At 39.0% G+C, this 22249-nt stretch overlaps 1 protein-coding gene across 1 annotated transcript in view; it reads right to left on the reverse strand.

Annotated features, from left to right (window-relative positions):
- LOC139713891 (myosin-VIIa-like) overlaps positions 1-22249 on the reverse strand; it is a 63834-nt gene that overhangs the window by 22106 nt on the left and 19479 nt on the right. Inside the window, exons 7-25 of the mRNA XM_071625614.1 lie at positions 21874-22016; positions 20833-20946; positions 18732-18962; positions 18212-18471; positions 17480-17558; positions 16641-16772; positions 15662-15797; positions 13941-14185; positions 13184-13245; positions 12275-12458; positions 10342-10521; positions 8710-8805; positions 7951-8073; positions 4581-4688; positions 3936-4130; positions 3057-3266; positions 2005-2088; positions 1484-1579; positions 360-601 (exon numbers count right to left, since the gene is read on the reverse strand). Coding sequence (XP_071481715.1) covers positions 360-601; positions 1484-1579; positions 2005-2088; positions 3057-3266; positions 3936-4130; positions 4581-4688; positions 7951-8073; positions 8710-8805; positions 10342-10521; positions 12275-12458; positions 13184-13245; positions 13941-14185; positions 15662-15797; positions 16641-16772; positions 17480-17558; positions 18212-18471; positions 18732-18962; positions 20833-20946; positions 21874-22016 — 2920 coding nt within the window. The remainder of the gene's footprint in view (positions 1-359; positions 602-1483; positions 1580-2004; positions 2089-3056; positions 3267-3935; positions 4131-4580; positions 4689-7950; positions 8074-8709; positions 8806-10341; positions 10522-12274; positions 12459-13183; positions 13246-13940; positions 14186-15661; positions 15798-16640; positions 16773-17479; positions 17559-18211; positions 18472-18731; positions 18963-20832; positions 20947-21873; positions 22017-22249) is intronic.

A 22249-nucleotide genomic window follows, 5' to 3' on the forward strand; every position in this document is an offset into this window, starting at 1 on the left:
CATAAAACTGATGGGGTGGTAAAAAGACAGCAAAACCCCTTTTTTCTCTCTGAGCAGAATATATCATTCCAAGGTTACAAAACAGAGAGTTGGACTTTCTCTTTTTTTTTTTATCATCATCCTTTGCATCAACTCTTTTTACAAGGGGTGGGAATGTTACTTTGTCTAAAAGAAATGCTGTATTATACACAAGGCACTGACCAATGACCAAATAAACATTATGTAATCCCACATTACTATAATATATACTGGTAAAATGCAATCACACATTACTACAAATGCATGGGCAAGGAAGACACACACATAAGAGGATTCTTTCTTTCTGTCTTGATCTTCTTCATCTGGGAGGTGAAACCCACCTGAGCTCTGGACGGAGCAGGCCGTGGCCCGTAATGAAGTGGAGTTTCTCCAGATTGGACGTCGGCCGGTCGATCAGCATGCTGTTCCCCACCTCGGCCTCGTTGCCATCCTGAATGCGCTGCGCCATCTCCTGGCTGATCTTGGACTTGCGCTTCAGCGTCATGGAGACCAGCTTGCGCCGCACGGTGCTCTTGCTGCCGCGACCCGCCGTGCCAGTACCCATGTTCACCCCATCGTATGGCTGCACACAAAGCATAAAAACAATTTGTGATATCATTACTGATTTTTTCCAGCAATTCTACTCTTAAAATAGTTCAAAGCTTTATGCATATAGATACAAAAGCAGGTAGTAAAACATACAATTTAAGCCCCTCAAAGCCAGTATCAAATTGGCATAGCTATTGAACATGATTATCTCGCCTTTCGTTTCATATGATTCAATATCAATCAACAACAAACAACCAAGAAAATGAACAACTATTTTATGTTTATTCCTAACATTTCCTGGCTATACCTGTTTGTTGGTTACACCTATTAAAGTGTCATTAGTAAGAGATATAAATGTAGAAATACAGTTTCCTTTGGTCCAATTGAATGGTAGGAGTATGAATAAACAAGAAATTATCATACACTTGTATCACAATTTTGGCTGTTACAAGTGAATAAACAACTTTAACTATATCAGTTGACAAATATTTTGCACTTTCTGAGGACAAAACATTCAAATTCAGCAGAGATCGAAAGCAAGTGCAGTTATAAGAAGAATGCATTTTCAGATACATAACAATAATAATAATAATAGCTGGTTTTTATAGAGCCTTGTTAAGTATCTTCAATGCCCTTCACAGACTATTATTGCCCTGATCACTGGATACATGTAGGTGGACAGAGTGCACAAATTTATTAGACACAGAGAGAGTGAAGACTGATATAGAATGGCGTAACTAATGTCACCAAATTAGTGATTGTTCTCTTTATCTATAAAATTCAATACTTGCCAATATATGCTCAGGTAATGATAATAGTAAGGGCTCTCTTTCAATATCATGCTGAATGTAAACACACATTCCTTGGCAACTAGGGAAGAAGAGCTGTAAAGGGCGTGTGTTTGAAGAATACTCACAGCTATGTCATCCCCAGACTGCAGCTGGTCAGCTGCCGACTTGCCCTTTGACCTTCCCAACGTGTTGTAGATCTTGGTCATCACAGACTTGCCATCCTGGTCAAGATGGAAGGGAAGAGGGCAGCAAACAAATGTCTCAAATGCAGTGTTATTCACTGATATGAACATTTACCTTTTCATCACATCTTATACTTACAGAATTGTATTATTCACAAGTATTTATGACTGAAAGTGTAGTTTTTGTCATTATTTATTGCCTACTGATTTTACGACCTTTTACTGACAGTGTATAATCTCCCTTGCATTTAGCTAGGATCAAATCATTTCTTATCTTTCTAAGAACTGCAAAATTTTCAAACTACATTGTATTTGTAATGATTATATACATATTATGTATCACCAACACAGAAATTGTAGAAAGCCAAACATAAAACCAAATGGAAAACATTTGAAAAAGAATGGAAAAGAAAAATTGCTGTGCACGAAATTAGCAAACTCTGACCCCTGAACTTTGAACTCACCCTGTCCGCCATGGCTGCAGAGGCCTTGGGCTCCGGGAGGTCACCCATGAATCTCAAGATCATGATCCAGACTGCGAGGGCAGCCTACAACGAGAAAAAAAAAGTTATCGTTATCGCTATCGTAATCATCATCATTATCGTTATCTTTATCACAATCATTATCATTATCATTATTGTTATCATTATAACCTCTGCCAAGGGGGGAGGTTATGTTTTCGTTACCGTTGGTTTATTTGTTACTTAGTTCGTTCGTTTGTCCATGTGCAAAATAATTCAAAAAGTAGTTAACGGATTGGGATGAAACTTGCAGGAAAGGTTGAGAATGACACGAGTAACAAATGATTAACTTTTGGTAGTGATCCGAGAATTTGGGGGGAATTCAAGAAGGATTTTGATATTTTGGCAGGTAGGGTCAATGAACTTGGGAGTTCAGGCTGCGCATACTTGAGGTTTGCTTGCGCACACTAAAGTGCGTGCTCTAGTTTCTGCAGGGGCGAGGCACACCGTGCAGCAGAGGGTTTATGATGTAACAAAGGCTTCTAAATTGGGAAGTCAGGTGACTTTCACGACACAATGCCATAAGTACGTACATTTGGAAATCTCTCTATGGAAGAACAAGATCAGTGATGGAAATGAGCTGCAGAATTGGCGGAGGTCTGCGCTCTCAGAGTGCTTTTCTAGTTGTTATTGCAATCATTATCATTATCGTTACCGTAATCGTTAGCATCTTCATTATCATTATCGTAATTGTTATCTTTATCACAATCATTATCATTATCATTACTGTTATCACTATCGTTATTGTAATCATTATCATTATCATCATCATCGTTACCATTGTCATTATCATTATTGTTATCATTATTATTATCATTGTCATCATTTATCATCATCAACAGCATCATCATCAACATTATCACTGTCATCATCAGCATCATTTCACCATCATCGTCATCATCACCAACATCATCATCAACATCATCATCATCATCATCTTCAACATCATCATCATCATCATCATCATCATCATCAATATTTTTATTATTACACACCTGTCTGTCATTTTCATTCTTCAGATCTAGAAGGGGTTCGCTGATTGGCTTGCGGATGAAGTAGGAGGTGTGACCGGCCTCGAAGTAGGTGGCGGCAAACTTCTCAAAGCGGTACTCGGAGATGTCCTCATCAGCTTCTGGCACAATAGGCTTCAAATTGGGGTCATCGAGGGGTCGATTCAGCGCATCTAAATGCGACTGCTCCAAGTCCTGAAAGTGAGAATTTTTTAAAGTTTAATGCTGAGTTGTTCACCTACTTCAGGGATAGTTTTTACATTGACTCAGCCTGAGTTTAGTAAAGTGTGTGGGCTAAGATAAACTCACACAGTCCTTTATGGGTTCAGGTCAAAATAGAAGGCTTGGGGAAAACCATACTGAACTGTATTGATCTGTTTTTTGCTCATTTTAAAAGTCAGAGAAAGGATACATCACATGAGGTATGTGCAGCACAGGCAGAATAAACCTTGTAATTTTTTGTCTTCTATTTCTTTGTTATATCGCTAATATAAACTTTTGCGAGGTTGGAGAACTGTATGCAATAATCATTTCATATTACCCAGATCTTTGGGAAGAGATTTGCTTAATCATGGTACTCTAAAAGTTATCCTGAGGAACATGCTACAATTTGCACTGAACTACCTGTGAGACATGGTAGCTCAACAACTCATTATTAACAAATGCCATATTATATATTTTACCCAAATATTTTTCATACAGTCATCTTAAAATCCGTTGTCAGTGATTTCTAATGATCATTCAGGGTCAATGAGAGTCTGCTGATTATCACAAGTCAAGCAGTGAGAACATTTCCTGAAGAATTGCAAAAATGGTTGTACTCTTAGAGCATCACTGCTGAAGGGAACTTATGTCTATAAATACCTCAAATCCCCTTGGAGCCTGTCCTACTTCATCGGAGGTGATGTTACCGAAGAGGGCATCGACTACCTCCTCATCGGTACGCGGCTGGTTCTTGTTCCTCTCTGCCTCCTCGATGGCCGCCACCTTGGCCAGACGTTCTGCCTTCTCACGCTCCTCCTGTTCCTTGGCTCTCTGCTCCTGCTCCCTCAAGGCAGCCTAGAGAAAGAAAGATAGAAAGAGAGCATCATTATCAGGACCTTTCTTCTCGTCATCAAAGACATCGTCAAAATGTGCATCCCTCTTCATCATCATCATCCTCATTATTATCCTCCTCCTCATCATCATCATAATCATTATCATAATCAATACGTTATTCCTTCTCATAAAGAATGATGCACAAAAAATACACATTTAATCATGCAGGAAATAACAAGAACACATGTGAATATTCCCTTCAAAACAACAAGGCCTACACTGTTGTATAATTCAACAAAGTATTGACTTTTCCAGTGTGATGTTAACTGATATAGATTTCAATATGATCTGATGACATGACTTCACGTTCGAGTATCGGACAGCAAATTGGATTGACGTAAGATTGAGGTTTGAGACAGAGAGTACATGTATGTATACAGACTTCGTTACATGAGAGATTGGCTGTCTCACCTCAGCTCTCCTCTGAGCTTCTGCTGCAGCTTTCTTGGCTCCGAGCTTGGCCTTGAGCTTCCTCTCTTCTTCCTTGCGTATCCTCTCAGCTTCGAGCCGCCGTCGGTGCTACAGGATCAGAGGCAGAACAAGGACAGGTGACGTAACATAAATAATGACTACCAAAGGAGGGAGTGCTCACAGTGATCTACTCAGAGGGTTTGAAATGGAATTGGCGAAAGCTAAAAGTTGCATCCTCCCCAAAAGGAGCATTTCAAACTCTGAGGTAGATATTTTGGCATGTTCCCAGTAAAATGAATATCTGTTAATATATCACATGGGCTAGGCAGACTACATTAAAAGCTAACTCCTACCTTCAACATGAATTTTTCCATGCTAGACGTTGTAATGGCCTCATCAAAAGAAAAAAATTGATATAATTCAAGCCGTTTCTGCAGGGAATTGCCTTTAACATTTTTTGATAAGCTTGACGACTACCGGTAGAGCCATCACTGTAAAACAGAATGCAACAAGTAGAACTTACGCTACCACTCTGCATTTCTCAATATTAATTCAGAGACTCCACAATGTTGGGGACAAAACTGCAAACCTTCCCACAAAAATGAGGCAATGGTCAGTCGCTTATAGCAGTGCTGAGATAATTGGAGACCGATCACACAGCTTCACAGCAAGCGTAGTCGCAATTTTCAATAATTATCCATTAATCCTCTCGCTGTGACATTTCTGTAACAATGAAACAAGTGCAATCTTCAACCTGCTCACACAAAGACACACCCTCAATTTGCAGCCGTGATGATATAGAATGACCACTTAATTACACCATGATTTGTAACCCCCTAATTTCTGAGTTGACATTTCTTGCTTGCCCTGGCGTAGGTGCAGAGAGCAATTCCGAAGGTCACAATTTTGTTACCAGCACAAGTTATATTTGCAAAACCACCCTCTTAGCGCTTAGTAACGTCTGATTTGGATGTTTGTCCCCTTCATTCTTTATGATGGCACACTCAATAGTCCTGCCTACTGCAATTGAAATGTGCAAATATTGCGCATCGCGGATTATGATTGATGTGAAATACGAGATTACGTCAAGCACTCCGTAAGACAAAGTGTAGATCAAACTTCAAGATTTTCTGAAGTCTTCAACCAATCGACAACAGAGAACTACAACATCTTAACACACAACATCAGATATCTATTTATAGCCACATCAAGGTATATTTGCGACAGGGAAATACTCAGTGCTTATTCCACGCACTATATAGAAAGGCCACTTATGGCATTTGCTACAAAGAGCACTAATTGAGACCTTTGCAATGGCATCATACATTTTTAGCACAATAGAGACTGTAAGAAATTAACTAATACAGGGTACTAGAGAGCATGTATACATTCAATAATTTCTTAAAGAATATTTTTCTTGGCCAAGACTTTGTTGGATCTACTGTATACACCAAATATTTCACAAAGTTTTTATTTTCACAAATTTCACCCAGTTTTTATTTTCGCGAATTTCACGGGTCAGGTGCTATTCCCGAATTTAAAGACACACGAAAAAATTGACTCTGACCCCGACATGAATGTAACATGCACACATACATTTCTCCATTCAGTACTGTATTCCCCAATCGCAAAATCGAGATCGCAAAATCGTCTGAAAGTTCCGATTCACGAAAATGAGACTCGCTAAATATATGGCATATATAGTATATTTCAGTTTGTTGGAGATCTCATCCATTTATACGGAAGATGATTTCTCATTGCCAATTTCCACATCTTTGACAGCAATTTCTCGCAAGAATTATAATCATATGCATCTTTAAGGAATTATGGAAAAAGCTGCAATTTGCATTCACAAACAGAGCAATTAACCTGTTAGGCTACAATATTTGGTGAGGGTGTTTCCCTCTCTGCATGCTTTAAGCGTGGCTGTCATAAACAAGGCCCTATAAACATGACGGAAGTCTGCTGTGTGTACTGGATGAATGTGAGAATACCTCTGTACAAACCAAAAGAACATGTGTGTGTCTATATGTCTGTCTGTGCACTTTAAATTGTCATCAACAAATATTGGCACGAAGGAAATAGAAAACATGTTACCATGATGATAATGACAGCAATGAATTGTCCATTGCTAACAGGAATCCTGGTGGGCACTGTGCAGAGTGTACAGAGATTTTGGAGTACCGGTATTGTACCAAATGGGAGGACAATTTGTGATAACTATAAAATGTAAATACTGAAACGTAATTGGTCGCAAATGCAATCACATGATCTTAGCGCGGCAAGAATCAAAATCATTAAACTGAAAGCAGTACCATAAATTCGGGTTATAAGATAATTTCAGAATATGAGCGGCTGTCAATGTGGTTGGAATGAAATGATGTGTATTTATGAAGCCCGAATAGGAAATGCTGCCTTTTGTCAGTCGTAATAAAATATCGTAATATAATATGCTTTTCATCTTTTCAAATATTTGGGCACAGACAGAACAACCCCTGAGGAGAACAAAAAAAAAATACAATTTTTCAAATCATAGACCAAGAATAGGTCTGAAGATAATTTTTCTCAAGAGGAAAATGAAAATTGATGACTTTTTGTGTACAAAATGAATAAAAAACTGCTCAACACCTAGATGGCAAAGAGATACCAAATTGTCTTATTTTCTAAGTTTTTATAATTCATAATTTTGTGTGGGTGTGTCTGATGTTTTTCCCACTGCATGGTCCCTTTAATCTTGTCCTCACAAGAAATAACCACTTCATACATGATGCAGGATGCTACATAACTTTTATTTTACCACTTGCCTAGTTGGGCAAGCAGATTTTCAATTTTGCTGCAAAACACTTGCTCAAACATTCATTTTACTTGCCCAAAAAGAAAGTCCAAAAATATAGGAAATAATATAGAAAATCATGTGTTCGTCAAGAGTTTATTAAAAACACAGTCATTGGAATAAACAGCACACATTGATTCGCACACTTAAACACAATGGAGTAACAAACTTGGTTCGATCAAGTGTTGCTATTGCATTGCATTGGGGCTTCTTCAAGCATGTGTTGGAAAGTTGCTGAAATATGTAAAGTGCGTTGCATCTCATCACTAAACAGCCATTAATATCTTTGGGCTTCTGTATGGTTAACTTTGTGAGTTTGTTGGGAGGAATAAGTAAAGAAAAGGAGGCTTCAAAACTTTCTGCTTGCTAAATTTGGGCAAGCATTTTTCTCTCATTGTTCAAAAATACTTGCCCGAATTTGATTTTCACTTGCCCCAGGCAATCGGGCAAGTGCTTGTGTAACACCCTGCATGATGTATTTTGAGACAGCAGTGCCGAAAGAATTTAGCAGATACAATATCTCTCTAGGAATCTCACCTCAGCCAACAGCTTCTTGTATTTCCTTCTGGCCAGCACCATGCGGAACCCTGCCTGAATTTTGATGATGCTTGCTCGGTACTTCCTGACGGTGCGACGCACCAAGAAACCCCTTGCGTGAGCCTGTCGGATGAAAACCAGAAACACAGACATTATAAAAGTGGACATGTTTTTAGCATTAGTATAACATGAAACTAGCGCAAAAATTTCAGTGCACATAACCTCTTGTCTCTTCCTTGCATACATCATACTACTGTTAGACCGGAAATTTTGGCATATATTTTACTTTCATGAATTTCCCTTGAGAAAAGGTTTGCAAAATTAAAACGCATACAAATGTTCTTGTATACTCTATATGCATCGCATGCCAGTGGCAATTCACAAATATTTCGTGCCGTGAAAAAGGCCGTCAGCTCCAATTCACGCAAATTTCATGCTGCAAATATTTCATGCCGCAAAAATTTCTTGCTTTATACTCCTATGATATGTTTGTTTATGCCCTTCTGCAAATCAGCCGGCTGTCAGAAATCACTGACAGCACATGCACAAATGAAAAAAAAATAATAATAAATTCTGAAAAGTGAATTCTGACTTCAGAATGATATTAATCAAGTTGGTCCAGAATCAGAAGGCTGTTAGCTCCACAGACAGCACAGGGTGAATAACGTCTTTCGGGTGTTCAGTTGATTGACTCAAGTTGGACTTAACGATCAATAATTTTGTAAAACATTGGCTTGAGACCAACAAATAATTCCTCACCTGGAGACCCCTGACCCTCCGACGCGTGAACTCGTAGCGGTAAGCCAGAATCCTCGCACGCAGCACAGCCTGGAGTCTGAGGTAACCTCTCTTCATCTGCGTATACAGAACACAAGAAGACGCATTTATGATGGTATTATTGCCAAATACCTATAGAGCTACTACATTTGCATTGACCCAAAATGAAAAATGAAACAAGCATAGTACTGCAATTTATCATATTCATGTAGAAGCCAAACAAACTGCTTGACTAACTTGTCACACCTCTGGCCAGACTGGAATGATTTTCCACCAATTCTGACTAGTTTAATAGAAATCTTTCCACTCTGTAGTAAGCTCTCTTCCCGCCAATCCCTCTCAGCTCCCCCCCCCCCCACCTTTTGCCCATTTACTGCAAAGTACATTAACCCTAATCAGGATGGCCCCCCCCCCTCGACGTTTCGCGCAATATCTTCGCAGCACGATAAGCTCCTGCCGCGATGTTTCATGACTTTTTTCTTTCAAGTATCGCGCAACTTTTGAGACCAAAACTATTGCGCCCGCGCGTACCGTTTTGACGCGACGCCCGTTCGAAAAAAATTTGTCAACCCCAAAATTGCTCAAAAACGTGATTTTGTGTACAAATCCAATGCAAATTGTGTTTTTTCAACTAATTCACATAAAAATTCATATCTTGACTTAGAATGGACGAAATTAATTTATTTTAGCATAATAAAGCTTCAAAAAATGTCTCTGACAAATTTTGGCCAAAAAACAAACAAAAACAAAAGGTCGAAAAATACGGAAATACATAAAAAATTAATTTCGATACAGATTTCTTGTTATCCTATGTCTCAGGAGAATGATACAAGAAACATTTTTAAAAAGAAATTAGCTTAATTAGAGCATTAATAAGTGATTTAGAGCCCAAAACTGATTTTATGCATAAATTACAATAATTAATTAATATAAAATATAAGAAAACATTTTCGGAGAAAGCAACCATACATTTTGATAGTATACGTCGCTGGCGTCGCATGTGCTGATTTTCAGCGCGATCACGCGTTCCATAGGTGAGTATTCCGCACCTTCCCCCCCCCTAGATATAGCATAGCCAAAAAAGCCCAGCCTGATTAGGGTTAACCTAACACCGCCAAAGGGGAGGAAGGTCTCGAGCCTCAGTGATTAAGTTTGCCTTTTCCTCCCCTGGCAACCAGCGGCATGCAGGTCAAGAACTTAGGAATGATAATTTTGTCTATAATAACAATAATAGCACATCCTTACCCTAAAGAATGTTCTGTATCAATAAATTTGGTAAGGCTAGAGAATTCAAATCCAATTTGGCAGACCAATGAAAGGACTTCAAATTGGAAGGTGCATTAAAAAAAAAATCAGCAAATTGGTATGTAAATTGGGCTTTTCGGTCAAATACCCCTCCCCCAAAGAAGAACCCGAACGCCCAATATATAACACACAGATAGCTTTGAGAGGAATTCAAATACTGTTCAACACACATTCCACATTTGAAGTCTTGATAATTTGACTTGCCCTCTATCATAAAGACGCTATGTCCTGAAAATTTTTGAAAATGCCCCCCCCCCCCCCGCAAAAAAAAAAAAAAAAATTGTCTACTTAAGAGAAAGAATGTGTTACCTTGAGGTAGCGGATCCTCTGAGCATACTTGCGCCACGCCTTCTCGATGATGATGGCGGCCTTGCGCATCTGGATGAAGCGGCGGCGGTAGAACCATCCCCGGAAGACTTTCTGGATGGTGACACATTTCGCTGTCAGCGCCTTGTCCCTCTCGTTCTCAAGGTACAAGTCTTGTGCATCCTTTGGGAGGGAAGACAAATAGAAATTAACCCTTTGCATGCTCAGGCACTGTGTTTAACTTGCTAACCTTCTTTTTTATCAGCATTCACTCGTCACTTCAAACTTGATGTAGTTTTTAACCTGTAAGGGATGAGCTGATTTTGCTAAAACACGCATTTCTCATATATACTGGCCAGAATATAGCCTACTTGCAGAGTAGTCTTCAACAGGTTAAGTTATAGCAAACCCATTTCACTCGGGTGTAACAATGTGCCTCTTTACAACAGGAGGCCATGGTGACACAATAGGGATTAGGGGGATTAGGTAATCTCTATTCACGGACAATTAGTTTCACGAGGTCTCTGCCAGTTGACGAGGAAAGCACTCAAGCTTGTGTGTCAATTGATGAACAAATTTAAGACATTATTGTCCTATACTCATCTTACTTTCAATACCATCATCAATGCTAGTAAAAATTTGCTGTATTAGAAAACAATAATTCACAGCAAGTCTATACACACCTCTGTAAAAGTATGTTTCTCTTAACACAATCAAATCCCTTCTGGTGAAAATGAGACCATGAACAGAAAAGATCAAAAGCACTCTTTGAAATCATGAAGGGATTTTCATGATCTACTCGTATAATATCTAGCTTTATAAAATGGGTTCAAGAATGTAGCCAATAGGAAGTGCTGAAATGAGTCACATGTGCTTTGGTTATTCTAGTCCCATCGCACTGCGTGTTAAATCCACCGTGGTTAAATCCTATTGCCGATCGTCTGTGCGCGGGGCGGCTCCTTTGAATTGCATGCATACATACAGTACGCGCTGTCAATCCTGTAAACAACTTCTAGTTCGGGCTGCCGGCCGGCCGGCCTTTCTTCCCTTGTGCATAACATGTGTGGCGTACGTATACTCTTATATAGGTACACTTTGTACAGTACAGTAGACCAAGCGTTGTGGGACCGGACGCGTACATGGAGTCACTTTGAAGGGCAAATCCAACGATTTAGCAGGTTAATTCTCACGCCGTTTTCAGAGTATGTTGTCTAGTAGGCCTATATGAGGAGTCTATATCAAGTCTTCACGGTAAAGGGTGCATATTCTATGTAAAATAAGTAAGTTTTCATGCGGGAACTTAAGTGTCCGGAAACCCAACCCCCCATCATACTTCTACTGTATGTGCGGGATTTCCGAGTGCGACGTGCGTAAATGTTTGGGACGAACATCTTCGGACGTCTTGACCCACAAAGGTACGTGAAAAACGCTGAAAAATGCTGTTAGTTTTCGGATTTTCGACCCATTTTATAAAACAAATGATGCACAGGATTATTTCGTGCCGTTAGTGGAGGCGTAGCTCACTCTCGGGTATTTACAATGTAGTGCAACATGCACTCGGCTTCAGCTCGTGCATGTTTCACAATTGTAAATACCCTTGAGTGCACTATATGCCTCCACTAACACACTCTATCCTGTGCATCATTTGTATATCAGTATAACAGGTGCTGACCTATCTGTACATTGTATGTTATGATTCCAATATTCTGTTCATAAAAATGTGTCACTTCTTTTGACCCATTGAGGACGAGTCCTGAATGTACTCAGGCAGTTGTCTATGGGAAATGCGTGTTGTAGCAAAACCCGTCTTCAATGGGTTGAAGAGCAGACTAATTTCACAATGTCATGTGGCCAGTGCAGTTGGTAAGAGTTATCAATCTGGTATTGGATGTTACATCCATAAATGAGGGACACCGAGGATGTCCTTGAGGCCCACCTTGAGGAAGACCTTCTTGTGACCGAGCTGCCAATCCTCTCCCTGGAGGTGGACGTTGCAGATCTTTTTGCTGGCAGCACGGCAGTCCTCCTTGGCAGAAGGCTTGATGCCTGGAACCAGCATCCGGTAGCGGTCGATGAACTCGGAAAATGTATGCCTGATCGGGTAGCCTGCTCGACGGATCCTGTAAGGCGATAAATTTATTCAGTTTGTTCAACCAATGTTACTTTCATCTTATGATCTTTACCCTGACCTGGATTATTGTAATGTTTAAAGGGATGATACATTATTGGTGGAGATGCAAATTGGGCTTTTAACTTTTTGCGAGATACCGAGAAAACACTTATGAAATGGTACAGAGCATACCATTTTACGAGGAATTCAAAGTTTATTTGATGAAAATCGGATTTGGAATGACTGAAACATCCAAAAACAAAGTAAAACAAAGAGATCGTAATATAATGAGGGTCCTACACTTTATTAGAATCACTCTATTTTGGATATCTCAGCCATTTCAAAACCAATTTTTTTCAAATAAACATTGAATTCCTCATGGAATTACATGCTCTTTCATATATCATAAGAGCTTTTTCATTATCTCACCAAAAAATGTTAGAAACCTGAAATTAGGTCTCAACCAAAACTACACGATCCCTTTAAAGTGCCCACAGTCAAAACATTGGTTTCGAACCATGAAGAGTTCCTTCAAGTAAAAAGACTTGCATTGCATTCTTATTTGCATAAAGATAGAGATCTACTTCTTTTTGGAATATTCCTGTACTTAATAGTCAAAGTGCACTCGTAACTGGTGAGATGCAAATATTGTAAGAGTTTTCCAAGCTAAGAGTGGGATCAAATCAGGTTGCCATAGCAACCAACAACTACTGCGAGACAAAGATATTTTCTCACCTGATCGTTTCCATCATGCCGGAGTACCTCAGCTGTCGCACAACCAAGTCTCGTTCAAACATCTGTTGAGTAAACGAGACGATGATGTTTGACTTAAAAAGCGGATAGATGAAATGCACAAATCTATCGTTGTACCCCTGCTCAAGAAAAAAACGTAAGTAGTGTACTTACTGTGTTTGATGATTGTATTAACAAGGTATGTGTGTCTGTATAATGTCTGTATACTACACATTTCTATGTCTTTTCAAGGTATCATTGCTAGCAGTTGCACTATACAGATTTGATACAGCAAGTATCATATGTTGATGTCTAAAATAAAGAGAAAAGGTATATTAAAGGAATTTTAATGATATCATTGATTTGATTTGATGTATTGTTTCTGCATGGTGACATATACAAGTAATTACATTTCAATAAATGAATTTCAACTTTTAACTATTTTACTTTCACTTTCCTACGTGGGGCTTCATCCATCGCTTCGTACAATGAAAAGTTTTCACCATTAAAGCTAATCTTGGTTTGAAAATTGATTGAACATTTAGACTGCACACAATGTGCTATAGCATTCCAACATACACACCAATGCCAGTCATGTTTGAGGAATAACAAAAAACAAAAACACAACACCAATAAAGCATATGGCTAGAACTGAGAAAATGCTTTAATCTCTAAAACCTTCAGATAGATTATATAACACACTTCTGGGGGAAAAAAAAGGAGCTGCTTTGGCTATATAAGCCCTCCTCTCATCACTCACATTTGGCTTTTTCTGCTCGTTTGGCTTGATACAGCGGACAAAGAATGGCTGGCAGGCATTGAGCGTGGTCATGAGGAGATCGAGGGACTTTTTGAATTGTGCCCCCAGTGTCGGAGACTTCTTTCGGGTCTCCGTGGAGCCAGAGAGATCGCTATTGAAGAGGAGCTTGAGGTACTCGTTCTGGCTGGTCCGGATGAGCTGGATGAAGTCGGGACTGAAGGTGTCGCGGTTCTTGTCGAGGAAACCTAAAAACAAAAACAAACACATTTTTTTTTTCTACTTGCCAAATTTATCCTAGAACAGTTTATATGTAACATTATAGGCACAATGTAGGATTTATTGCAAATAACATCGATGCAGGGCAATTTGTCAATCAGTTGCAATGAAAAAAAAAAATACCTCGACAGAAGAATTTCATGAATTTGAAATGTAGGATTTGCACTGTCAATGTGTTGACTCATGCAAGCATGATAGAATTTTACATTCTTGAAGAATAAGCTACATCAAACTTCAGTTGAAAAATTGATGGCCAAAAACATAACTTAATTTGATGAAGAACTAGATATATCGCTACGGCGACTGATATGCCTCCGCCATAATGCATGGTTCTCCTAATAGGTCTATAGTACAATGTCTTGACAATGTGTGATGACAGTTTCAAACAATTGGCAAAATATTAAAATGACAGGTTTGACACAAATGTGCTGAATGTTCACTTTCCTAGAACTAGGTTCAATTGGATGAATGATTAAAATGTCAGAGTGCAGGTATTTGGGGAACTGATGACTTTTACTTGACTTTTGACCCTTTTATAAGAGTATGCATTGAGTAATTTTTCAAGGTATTGGAGGTATATGGAGGAAAAAGTGCAATTCAGCACTTTCACTTGACCTTTGACCTTTTGACCTTTGACCTTTTGGCAAGAAACTTCCCACAGAATATATATTGGGTAAGACATGTATACATCAAGTTAAAAAAAAACCTTCATTCATTGCATAAATATAAGGAAAGTAGTGATATTTTGAGGAGTTGACCTTGACCTTTGACCCCCATGACCTTTGACCCATGACCCCCAACTTCCCTAGATAATCACTGCCCATCAGTACAAGTATATATACTAAGTTCCATGAAGATACCTTGAACCATTTGCGAGATATGGAGAAAAACATGAAATTTCAATTTTTTTTCACAAAATAACCTGTGACCTTTGACCTTTGACCCTCTGACCCTAAAATCTACACAAAGTATTATCCCCCAAGGATATACCCTCATACCAAGTTTGATGTAAAACCACCACACGGTTCTTGAGATATTGACAAAAACAAAACGGGACGGACGGACGGACGGACGACCCGAAAACATAATGCCTCCGGCCACTTCGTTGCGGAGGCATAAAAATCATGCTACATATTGTAAATGAACCCTACTCATTAGCAGCTTTGGATTATCTTACACATAGGGAAGCCTACCCCACACGCTATTCAACAAGTCATAGGAAATCAGAGTGAATAAACACAGGCTGGCTTACAAATGTATTTCAGTCACCAAATGATCAACTACTGCACATGCCATATAATTCATGGGGTTTCTATTTTTCCTGAGTCAGGTGCTTTTCTCAAATTCAACTCTGATCCTGACACGACAGGAAGTCCCGATTCGCTACAAATTGAGACTATCGCTACACATATGCCGTATACAGTACTCTTCCTAGAACCACTCACCAGTTGTCTCATAGTAGACAGTGCCAGCGAAGTGTTTGATACCAAACAGGGTTCCTCTTGCTGAGGCTCCAGGGATGTAGAGCTTGTTTTTGGAGTGCTGCTTGTTCAGCTTGGCCAACATGGTGATGTCAGTCCCCTAGGGTGGAAATTATGACAGCCATAATGGTGATTAATGAATCATAATGAGGAGATTTTGAGTTGAGGTCAATCACTGCACTTTGTATACGACAGCTCACTGATGACTGGTACAACAGATACAGTATGACATTGTATAGTGGATGCTCGGTCTTTTAACCCGTTGAGGACGGGCTGATTTTGCTACAACACTCATTTCCCATAGACACCGAGTATTGTGGGACTCGTCCTCAGCAGGTTGATAACATCTGAAATCAATGCTTTTCAACTGGTGGGCTGTGAAGCCATGATGTCAGCAAAAAATAAAATGAAAAATATCGAATCTTCATCTAAATGGCTCTCTAAAAATTTTGTAGGAGCCAAAGTGGGCGTCGGGTTGAAAAAGTTTGACAGGAGCAGGTCTAAACAAATCCAAATCCAGAATAATGTTCTGCACTCAAGTTATTGAGATGTAATTGCTTTCTTGTGAGTTACATATTTGACTACTTCCTTTCATCTCTTGAAATAAATATCTTCTTGGAATTGTTTCTTTCTTGCTGGCAACAAGGTACACAGGCGTACCACAATGCCGCACAACATTTACATAGCATGGCAACGTGCACCGCTGCGACTCCCCTTTTTCAAAGACTGGTTTCTACACTCCTAAAACTGTACAGATGTATTTCTGATAACATAATTAGTGCTAATGGAGGATACCCCAAGCTTACACCAACAATTCAGAGAGGTATGTATGAATTTTGGTCTTCACTATGCTAGGAAGGAGATTCGTCTATGCAAATGAGGGACATGTCTTCTTTCACTAGTGAAATCATAGATGAACTCTTCAAGAGACTTTTCGGCTTACCCTAGGAAAGCGGGATTCCTCGTCAACGAGAGCGATGATGTTCATGGGCTTGACGGCGATGAGGTCGAGGGTTTCCTGGTTGTCGACAAACTTGATGTGTTGCCACTGGATACCTTCTCTGTCGTACTCTTCCTGTTGTGGTCAAAGAGGGCAGCATACATACACATTGAATGTTAAGAGGGAATAAAGCCTTAGCGTTTCAGTGTGAAATGGGATGAGAGGTATATCTGTTTCTCGGAGGAAAAATTGAAAAGCTCTTTCATTTCAAGTATCGATGAAAAGAGAATTATATCGTTATTGAATACATTAGCTGGGGAAGCATTCACGTTTTGAAGATCCCAATTACATATTCATTTTTCTGCCATTTTATCTTTCCGACTGTATTCATTGCTGAGGGGCACTACTGCCAGGCTGGCAATGAAACCTCGTTATATGAGCATGGAAGCCTGCGGGCCTTAGCCACATGGTCTTGACCAGTGTCACATATAAAGAGAGTCTGGCAAATTTGCTTTTAGACTTGAGTTTTTAAGCCGGTGACTGGTCAAAACTGGTCCCATGATCTTCGTGGAGCCATAACCATGTCGTTACCAAAGTGCACTAATAAGCAGCGCCCATCCGCTATTTGGCTTGGTCATACTGTTACGTCTGAGTGTACATGCTAACCCTGTAACGCGTTTCATACACGCGATAACGACATGGCGTCCAATTAGTAGTTGGCCAGCCTCTCTTTATATATGGCACTAGTCTTAACCATTCAGCCATGACAGGTGCCTAAATACATATTTCAATACACATAGCTTGTATAAACATATTTAATAGATAATCAAAAGTCAACCCACCTGCTCCAGTTTGAAGATGTGTCTGACAAAGAACTGCTGGAGGTTCTCATTTGCGTAGTTGATGCACATCTGTTCGAAGCTGTGGGACAAAATTAATAGGACCAAAACTTCAGACCATGGGCCCCTTTCATGATAAACTCTTTAAAAAACAATATTACTTGCTCACATCAAAGTGTTTTGTATTTGACCCTAACATCAGTAAAAGCCACACACACAAAAAAAAGTCTGGCCTTTGTTAACTGTAATGTCCAGAATGTGCAAACTGTCTTTGAATATCTACTTCTGCCCCATTTCGCCAACACTTCATTTTGTGCGTGTTTCACAAAGTTTGTCCTCGTTTGCATCACTGTATTCAGTACCTTCAAAAGTTTACTAAAATAACATTTCATGACTATTTTTCTGTTAGAAAGGCATGATATATATGCAGTTCAAAAAAAAAGGTATCTCTCTGGAGAGCAATGTGGAAGCACCACAATACCTGCCTGAAAAGAATTTCTATCATTCTTTATTTCCTTTTAAATCCTTTAGGCATTTTAACATAAAAGTTGAGATCAGACATTGGTCAGAAGATCAAACATAAGTTTCTGAATACTCAATTCTGATTGGTTGATAACTGACTTAAAGTTGATTTTTGTGACTCATGTATGATTGCATCTTTTCATGCAACATGGCCCAGATTTCATATTCAAAGCATTTTACTGGCACTTTGCACAAACAGAATGACATCTTTACCTGTTCTTGCCAAAGTTCTCGAAGCCAAAGATGTCAAGGAGGCCGATGCTCACTCTCTTCCCCGTGTTGGGATCATGCTCCTTGAAGGTTGCCACGTTGAGTTTGTTGACGATCCAGATGAAGAGGCGGCCGTAGATGGCCTTGACGAAGGCATCCCTCATGTCCGTCGCCGTGGCGATGGAGACGGGAGAGATGATGACCTCACCAGATGCCGTGGTGGACTTGGTGGTCAGTACTTCTTCCAGAGCTTTTTGATTGACCTTTAGACGTAGCAAAAGTATACAACATTACATGATTTTTCCCTTGTACCCTCGTCCACTATTAAAATAATATGCTATAAGTCACAACTACATACATGCATATGTCTTTTTTTTCTGAATCTGGTACTAAGAATCCCCTTGTGATTATATCTTTCATCTCATTTTTCTTTGCAACTTCCACCTAATTATGTATGGAATGAAATCTAATTAAAATTACAAACAAAAACACAAAACAAAAACTGGAACTTCAGTATACATACTGATAGCAGCTTGGAGACTTTTCCAGTTTCCACATGATTGGAGAACCCTGTTGCATCCAGATTGGACTTCTCGATGGCGGTGTACTTGATGTTGCCCAGATGCAAGATGGCCGCCAGGAGCTTGAAGATGTCCCAGATCTGGTCGTCCGTGAACATGAGAACCTTCATGGCAGCACGGATCGTGGCAAAATCCTCGCGGTCGTTTCTCCCATCGCATTTGATGGTGTTGCCCTAGTGATAAGAGGCATTAATGAGATCAATGACTATTTCAAGTACAAGCATTGTCATATAATGTTTATTGGTATGATCAGTTCTACAGAGCGACAGATATTCAAAACCCATATGATGATTGAACAATCTTTAAAAAGAAATGAATTAGCAAACAAGTTAATTCTCAACAATTGGAGGAGAAAAGATTGACTACTACTATCATTGCCAACACCGTGAATAAAACCCTGATAGAAATTCCCCTGATTAACAACATCAAAAAAAGTGTTGTAAATCACAATCACAACTCCTTAAAACTCTTAAAACCTTCAACACTTTTGTTACCACAAAATCAACATACATTGTAAATCTCAGCTCTCTTTAGCATTTATCACAATATTGCAATGTATCCTTTCCGTTACCATGTCACATCATTACCATCATAATCATTCACTATCATGATCATCAGCTTCACAAAATCCCCAAACCTTCTTTGACATGACACGACATTAAATCGAACAAGTTCATGAATGGGTAGAATTTTCAATTTTTGTCAAGTTGAAAATTCTACCCATTCATGAACTTGTTCGATTTAATATATTAGTGTTTATGTTTAAGTATCATAAAGGTATTCTCCCAATTTTGTTTCATGATATGTTTAAATGTAATTTGTGTTTCCATGATTATTCTACTCGGGAAAGATATAGCCTGAGAATGCCATTAGCCCGTTTAACAGTTAGAACCCATTCAATTCGTTTTACAGGTGTAAATGAATGGAATTCAATCAGTCCAGATCTCAAGTCCAGCACTACACTTTCTCGCTTCAGAACATTATTAAAAAAAACATACTTTTTAACTGTTATCCATGTCTGAGTAGACTGCTACATGTAGCTACCAAATTTCTTCTACTGTTCACTTCTTTGATCCTGACATTGCTACTGAATGAGTGTGTTTGGTGTACGCTGTATGTGTGCGAGTGATAAGAATGTGGTGTGTGTGTGCATAGTGTAGGGCTGATAAGTTTTTTTTTTTTGTATATTTCTTTTTTCATTTTCATTTTTGCACAATATGCTATTCGGCAACTGTATTTTGTATAATTTTGTTTTGGGCCCCAACAACAAGCACCAGATGCTTCAAAGGGGTCCCGGCATTAACTTCCATAATATGTGCATGTATGTTTACACACATTGCTTTTGTTTTTACTGTGTACATAATGTACTTTTGATTTATTTTGTGCCGAATAAATTGAATTGAATTGAATTGAATTGAAGACTACTCTTAAGTACATGTATACTTAGCAGGTGTCTATCGGAAATGCGTGTTATTATTATTATTATTATTATTATTATTATTATTATTATTATTATTATTATTATTATTTATTCGGCATTTGCAAAACAATACAAGTGATAACAGAGAAACAAAATAAACAAACAAAACACAAGAAAACAAAGTGTCAGGCTTTCCCTGTTGAGCTTCCCTAAGGAGCCCGGTTAGAAAAAAGCAATCAAAATCACTATGACCCTTGGGCCTCTCCAACCAACTTAAGGAATCACATCAGGGAGTAGTTGAGCATAAAAGAAAAGAAATAATACAATGTTGAATTGAGCGTATACACCAGGTGGATTATTCTACATACCAACTAAAAATATCATAGTGGCAAATGGGTATTCATTCCAACCCCTCCCGTAAAAAAAAAAAGAAAAAAATCCAGTATACAAAAAATATTTATCAGAGTACATCTCAACAACAACAAATGTCCCTTCTAACTGCACCCTCTAACTAAGTTTTATAGCACAATCAGCCCATCCTATTTAAAATGGGTTAGGGCATCCCTCAGACAAAATGAAAAATCAGGTTCACCACCATCAGTTTCCACCCCAGCAAAACTCACCTGTGTGAGGTAGTAGTAGTCTTCTGCCTTGGTGAGCTCCAGCTCTTTCTTCTCCTCCTCAGGCATCCCGGCCAAGACGCAGTAGAATATGTGGTAGTTTCTCTCATCTGGTAGCTATTTAGGTGGAGATAAAAGGGGGAGGGAAAACAGGATAAGATTCACCATACTTTCCCTATTGGATGGCTTTCACTAGACAAAGTAACACAAGCTCTAAAGATGAGAATTTGACTACACACATATTCAACCTCCCTGAGTCAATAACTGTACATACAGTGATAATCAAAGAAATTGCTCAATCAGTAAATGACAGATGGATTGATAACTGAAATAATTCATTATATTTCTAGCACAAAGGCATGAAGTGAAAGTACAAGTATTAATGTGTTCACTAAATAAGATCTTTTTCTTTAAATTTGCTCCCACAATCATAGGATGCACTCTCCATCACAACAGGTTACTAATTTTTCAAAGTTAATGCAAATCTTGAACACACCACTTGATCTAGAAATAAAAAAAAAATTGTCTAAGATTTGCTAGACATAGCTAAAATCAATCTTTTTCAATCCCAAGTATTGAAACACAATAAATACAAATATGTATTTTGCATCTTATTTCTACCACCATATAAATCATTTCATCACAAATCTTTTTAATCCCTGCCTAAGGTTTAGCCACTTGTCAAGCTTACAAACTTCTACAGGCATAACTGTTCAATACGTGCTATTTTATTTTGTTCTGCTGTAAGTATAACAATCCTATCCCTATAGACCATTTTCTGCAATGTATTAAAATTCATGGTGTTTCCTTTCCTACAGCCTTGTAACGAACCAAATCATACACCTGCTCCCTCCAATTAAGTTTGTTAAGCATGAATTCACTTCGTATTCAGAGAAGTCGTCACTGGGTAGGGTAAGCCTCCAATCTTTGTGGTTGTGAAGGCATTCCCTTGTGAGCAAAGCACTCACAAAATATGAACACATTACAAAAACGGCCTATTGCACTTCATTTTGACATCATATCGATTGCATTCCCAAGGTTTACCTGGCTGACCAGTCGAGACTTCTCCAGCAGGTATTGGTCAATCTTTGCCCCCTCAATGACCCCCCTTTCCTGGAAGTGGATGTCGATGTACTTCCCAAACCGACTCGAGTTGTCGTTCCTGATGGTCTTGGCATTTCCAAATGCTAGAGAAAAAAGAAAAAAGAAAACATATATACGTATATAGTATTATGTCTCTTCACCATGATCTACTCGTGTCAAATACTAATGTAAGCATCATTCATGCATCATGTATTCAATATCCAAGTTAATGAGATCCCCCATCTCTATTTCTCCCTCCTCTTCTTCTTCCTCCTCCTCTTCCTCTTTTTGTTCTTCCTCCTCCTCCCTCTCCTCCTCCTTCTCCTTCTCCTCCTCC

The sequence above is a fragment of the Diadema antillarum genome, unplaced genomic scaffold (genome assembly GCF_040938485.1).
Source record: "Diadema antillarum isolate AM-2024a unplaced genomic scaffold, OU_Dant_1.0 seq00002088_RagTag, whole genome shotgun sequence".
Taxonomy (NCBI): domain Eukaryota; kingdom Metazoa; phylum Echinodermata; class Echinoidea; order Diadematoida; family Diadematidae; genus Diadema; species Diadema antillarum.